Source organism: Hordeum vulgare, chromosome 7H (genome assembly GCF_904849725.1).
Source record: "Hordeum vulgare subsp. vulgare chromosome 7H, MorexV3_pseudomolecules_assembly, whole genome shotgun sequence".
Classification (NCBI taxonomy): domain Eukaryota; kingdom Viridiplantae; phylum Streptophyta; class Magnoliopsida; order Poales; family Poaceae; genus Hordeum; species Hordeum vulgare.
In genome coordinates, this window is record NC_058524.1 from 60,490,824 (window position 1) to 60,496,823 (window position 6,000).

Consider the following 6,000-nt stretch of genomic DNA (forward strand, 5'->3'; position numbering starts at 1 on the left):
GTCATCCTATATATCAATCTTCGTTTCCGGACCATTCCGGAAACCCTCGTGACGTCCGTGATCTCATCCGGGACTCCGAACAACATTCGGTAACCAACGATATAACTCAAATACGCATAAAACAACGTCGAACCTTAAGTGTGCAGACCCTGCGGGTTCGAGAACTATGTAGACATGACCCGAGAGACTCCTCGGTCAATATCCAATAGCGGTACCTGGATGCCCATATTGGATCCTACATATTCTACGAAGATCTTATCGTTTGAACCTGAGTGCCAAGGATTCGTATAATCCCGTATGTCATTCCCTTTGTCCTTCGGTATGTTACTTGCCCGAGATTCGATCGTCAGTATCCGCATACCTATTTCAATCTCGTTTACCGGCAACTATTATCTTGATACAGGAATTATAATAATAACTATATATTTATTATTGCCTCTAGGGCATAATTCCAACACATAGTGCATCAATATTTCCTATGTACAACACCCAAACTAAGTACAAAATCCTACCTCCATATCTGAATCACTACTGCATCCAAACTAAATTGAAATTTTCAAGAATTTAACAGTAACCTAAATTAGACATCCATAACTAATTTACATAGTGAGCATTCAAGAGAATGAGTAGATGAAGAAAGAAAACTTACTCAACGCCTCCAAATGCTAAAGCCTAGCAGTGGGTGCTCGTCGGCTCCGTGGCAATGACGCTAGACAAACCCTTAGCCCTATGTACTCAAGCGACGGCTCCTATTGCGCCAGTTGCGAGGACGTAAGTTGTGTCACGGTGTATAGTCTGCCTCCGCATTAGAGGTGTAGGCAGTGGCGCCGCAGGCGGTGTTGGCTGTGGCGGCTGCCGCGTTGCGAAGCTACCGCTACCGAGTCAATTATCCACTTATGAAAACTTTCTACCATCTCCCAGGTGCCCCCTCCCACCATCGAGTCATCATCGTTGAGTGGTTTCGCTGCCGCCACCGCCATCACCTAGGTTAACCAGATCGAGGAAGAGAGAGTGAGAGGGAGTGAACTGGCTCTGGCCGTCTTCACCTAGTCATAACGGCCGCACCCCCGTCAGCACTCATGCTGTCTACCAAAGTCCATGTGAACCTAAGTGCACTTGAAACTTAACCATTCAGCACTTAACCATTCAGCGCTTTGTTTTTTAAACAGTAAACCAAAGTAGTAGTAGCATTTAATTTTTTAAAGAAATTGTAGTTTTTCTTAACCCTAGATGGTAGTTATTTGCTATTTGCTTGTTTTTTTTAGAAAAGTTCTTGCATGAGATCCGCTCTAGTTTTCAGATCATTTGAACATGTAAGCAGCTCTCGGCAAAATAGACAAATTGGATGAGAATGATGCATGAACAGTATTTTTCTACGGATCTAAAATTTGTTTTTTTTGTCTAGAGTGCTCAGATGTCCAAATAATTTGGAAATTGGAACGGATCAAATTATCTACCATGCAATTTTTTTAAAATATATTATTTTTTCTAATATTTGTTTTTAAAGAAATCAGCACGGATACAGATGAGTCCAGGCTCGTATTATTCGTGTTCATAATCATTACTTTTATTTATACGGGAAAAAGTGCAACATAGTGTGATATATTATATGGATGTGTCTAGCGCACATCTAGATATGACATAGTTATTGTAAATCTAAATGACCGAATCTAGCATAGAAAGGAAAAAAAAACATACGAATCTTCACATAAGATCGATGAAAACTTAGATATGCAATATTTATTTCATATCTAGATGTGTTTTAGCAAAACCGATAATTATATTGGATACTTGGCCCTCAAGGAACGCGCCTTACAGGTCCTTATTCTTACACATGGTACTCGATCGTTACACTTGCAGTAGGAACTAACTTGACAACGGCACGTACGCAGTGACACGACCGCGCGTCAAACAAGCAAATTAACCAACAAAGACGAACGGAACACGTGGTGTGCTGTGTAAAAAAATTAAACCGGAACACGTGGTGCATCATGCGTCCACAGCAACTGCAGACGATGATGGCACTCTTGTGCCTTCCACCTCGCCTTCTTTCTCCTCCGACTCGTACGCGTCGCGCTCCTGGATCCAGAGGTCGGCGAACTCGCAGTCTTTGTACAGCTCGAACCACGGCCCGCCGGACGTGTAGTGTATGGCGCGCGGCGCGGTCCCGCCCACGTCCGCCGGGTCCACGCGGTTGTGCCCCACGAGGAAGTTCCACGCGAACGGCACCTCGCCGACGTCGGCGTCGTCGAGCCAAGCGAAGCGGTGGAGATGCGCCCCGCTCTGGGTGCTCACGGCCTCCGGCGTGAGCGCGGCGCGGTTCTTGGGGTGGCCGCAGTTGAAGAGCACCATGGAGGACCAGTTCTTGCGCGGGTACGCCGTCTGCACGGCGCCGTCCATCTTGGTGGCCTCCTTGGGCGTGTAGTCGTGGTGCACGCAGAGCACGGCGTAGCGAGGGTCGGCCATGCGCGCCAGCTCCGCCACGTCCGCCACGAAGAGGAAGTCGCAGTCCACGAAGAGCGCCCACCCGCGGTAGCCGGCGAGGTGTGGCGTCAGGAAGCGGGTGAAGGAGAACTCCGTGCTCTCCGTCGGCCCGCGCTCCCGCCAGTACAGCCCGGCCTCGCGGAGCTCCTGCTGGACGATCGGGATGACCTCCAGCGGCACGGAGGAGCGCCGCAGCAGTGAGCGCCGGCACACGCGGTATGCGATGTCCTCGCGGGAGTCGTAGCCCACGTACACGCGGAATGGCTCTGCCGTCGCGTGGGCGCTCTCAGCGCCGAGGAGCTGGCATGGTGCCGGAGGCGACATTTTCGGCGCGGACGCGTGACTGGATAGCTTGTGCGAGTTATCATGTTCACCGGGGTGGTGGCCTTTAAAAGCCATGCGTCCATGCTTTGGTTCACGATCCTGTTAAACTAGAGATGGTACCCGTACGTGTGTTGCTGTGAAAATTGGATGCAGTTAGTATTTGTCTAGGGAAAATTTAACTAACCGCGCCGTATCCATGCTTACCGTGCGGCGGCTTGCCCCAGCGATTCATGCGCGTATCGCACGCCGATCACCGCATACTCCTCACCGCACTGTTGCTATAGTACACACCTACTTTCCACAGGAAACGTCCGTATTGCCACAGAATGTGTGGTCACTGTGCCCAGAAAACATCAGTGTTTGGCAAAGTACGCATCGGGCATGGCTCTCTACAGTCATCATATTTTTGCGCTGACCATGTTTAATCCTTACTACAGTGCTTTTTTCCCAACAAATCCACGCTGTTCTATACATCTCTAAAATATAAAGTTGACTAGCAAATAAATTCCAATCTAAAATCTATATCTATACCTAATAATAAAGAGGCTATTGCTTTCGTCGGAAAACCCACCACGGCATTTTTATAAAAAAGCCCCTGTATTTTTTGTTATTCAACCCGCGCTTCATCATTTATCTGCAACGCAAAAGGAAAAAACGATTCGCTGCAAAAATTATACCCATACGCATCGCCTCCTCCCGTCGACCCTGGGCCACCCTGGCCTGTGCCCAGGCCGCCGCCACACCACTCACCGCCGCGGCCGACCTCAACCGCCACCGCTGCCGATCTCAACCCACCCGCCTCCGGGGCTGTACCTCTCCCTGCTCACTGCCCCCGTTGCGGCGCTCGAGCGCATCGCATCGACCCTGGTCCACCCTGGCATGTGCCCAGGCCGCTGCCACACCACTCGCCGCCCCGGCCGACCTCAACCACCACTGTTGTCGATCTCAACCCACCCGCCTCCGCGGCCGTACCTCTGCCCGCTTGCTGCCCCCGTTTTGGCGCTCAAGCACAACTTCTGGATCAAATCAACGCGACAGCTACAGCGACTTGGGATGATGCGTCTGCTCGATGCAGAAAGGCGGCAACGCGCGGATAAGGCGCGTCAGCACGAAGTACTTGCAGGTGGAGGCGGGCCTCCATGGCTCACACGGGGAACTCCGAGGTTATGGCGCGGCAACGGCGACTCCTTATGGCCAGATAGAGGCGCCTAACCCTTGCTCCCCTCATCGTATCCCCTCCTCCGGCAGGAACTCGTCATCTGGTGAGATCCCCTCCCCATGCCTCCAACAGTGTGCCAAGCACCGGCAAGAAATTTTGTTTTGTGGAAATTTGTTTGCTGATGAATGAATGTATTGAATGTAAGATTGCATTGTTGTAGAGAGAGAGAATGGAACACCACCTTCAGTTTGTCATCTGATCCCACATTCTCTACCCAATGAGTGAAATAAGATAACAGTCCATTGATCAATTCACGTAGCCTCTTTGTTTTGTTTTGCTTGTCCCGCTCAATTTCTCATCATGGTGGAATTAACAATGGACGGGTTGATTTCTCAACAAAATAGGATATGACTGACTACATTAGTTTGTTAGCTTATTATTTTAATAAATCAAAATGATTACAAAAAGATTAAAAGCGTGTGGTATTTTTTTCTTCCGTTGCAACGCACGGGCCCTTTTGCTAGTATACACTAAGCACGAAACTAAGCTTCAAAAATAGACAACTAAGTACTTGTAATTTGGGCAACTAAAACATATTTAATCCTGACAACTAAGTAATTTAAATATGTTAACTAAATATGGTTAAAAGCTGACAGCTAAGTCCGCAACCTAAAATATTCATATTGATAACCAAGTACTTCTAATCTAATAAGTATTTTAATCTGGCAAAGCAAGTACTACTTGGTGGCTGCGTGTAAGCACCCGTGCATCACATGACGAGATTTATGAGACAATAAGATAATTAGGTAGAATTAAAATAACAAGCACATTGAATTTTTGTGACAAATGTATTTGTAAGCACTGTCAAGATTTGTGCGATAACACAAAAGAATATGAAAATTAAATTAATTTTTGTCCGGCACATAAGTTGATAATAATATGGCAAGCGAGTGAAACAATGTGGCAAGTGTAACCGCGCACCGCAACGCATGGATGCGGCGCCCCTATGTAATAGGATAAATAAAACAAGCCACCACGTTTAACCACATAAGCTGATTTTTTTTATCCGTTGATCTCAATTCTAACTTGAATTTAAGGATCTAAAAGTTACGTATAATGGTTCTCCAAGAAATAAAGCTTACCCATAATATTTTCATACGCAACTATGACTAGAAACATGCCACTTATACAACCATCTTTTAATAATACAGAGCAAGCGGTTGTATAAACACGCATACAATTATCCTTATGAACGCACACACGTACTAACTACCCTTATGAGCATTTTCGAGAGACTGAGGCGTGATATTATCTTGAAATTCACGAAGTTATCGTAGGTATCTCGTCGTCGACGGAAACGTTTCCTCTCACTGAAAGTGTATAGTCGGAAATCCTGAAATAAATTCAGAAATAATGCAAGCATCAGGACTTGAACCTTGGTGAGTTAAGGATACCATTTTCATTCTAACCATCGAATCACATGTTGGTTTACATGTATACATCATTTTAAAAGAAACTCACGCACACAACCATAACAATTGATTCCTAAAAAACAGTAGCAATTGATGTGGAAAAAAAATCGAATTATAGTGTATTAGAACTTATGTTTTTTTTAACACAATACAAACGCAAGCGTTCATATACATGTGCATAAACTCATGCCTATGAACACACATATACACATCATATTTTTATGAGCACATTTGAAAGACTAAACTGCCATATCATCTTAGTTTACGAAACCATCGTAGACACCTCGTCCTCGATAGAAACATCTACTCCCACTAAAAATATTTAAACCATCGTGGACTAGGGACACCTCTGTTCCTCGAACCATCCAACCATATAATGGTTTCCAAGACTCCTAAACTAGAGATGGTTTGGTTCACGATCCTTTTAAACTAGACATGGTACCCGTACGTGTGTTGCTGGAAAAAATTAACTAACCGCGCCGTATCATTTTTGCATCCTTACCGTGCGGCGGCTTGCCCAGCGATTCATGCGCGTATCGCACGCACGACCAGGAAGCCAGC

The 6,000-nt window shown here is 46.3% G+C and overlaps 1 protein-coding gene across 1 annotated transcript; it reads right to left on the minus strand.

Annotated features, from left to right (window-relative positions):
• Positions 1-1,760: 1,760 nt before the first annotated feature.
• LOC123408968 (protein CDI-like) lies at positions 1,761-2,898 on the minus strand. Its single transcript, XM_045101984.1, has one exon. It carries the CDS (start codon positions 2,881-2,883, stop codon positions 1,990-1,992), a length of 894 nt encoding a protein of 297 aa, XP_044957919.1. The 5' UTR covers positions 2,884-2,898; the 3' UTR covers positions 1,761-1,989.
• Between the last annotated feature and the right edge of the window lie 3,102 nt (positions 2,899-6,000).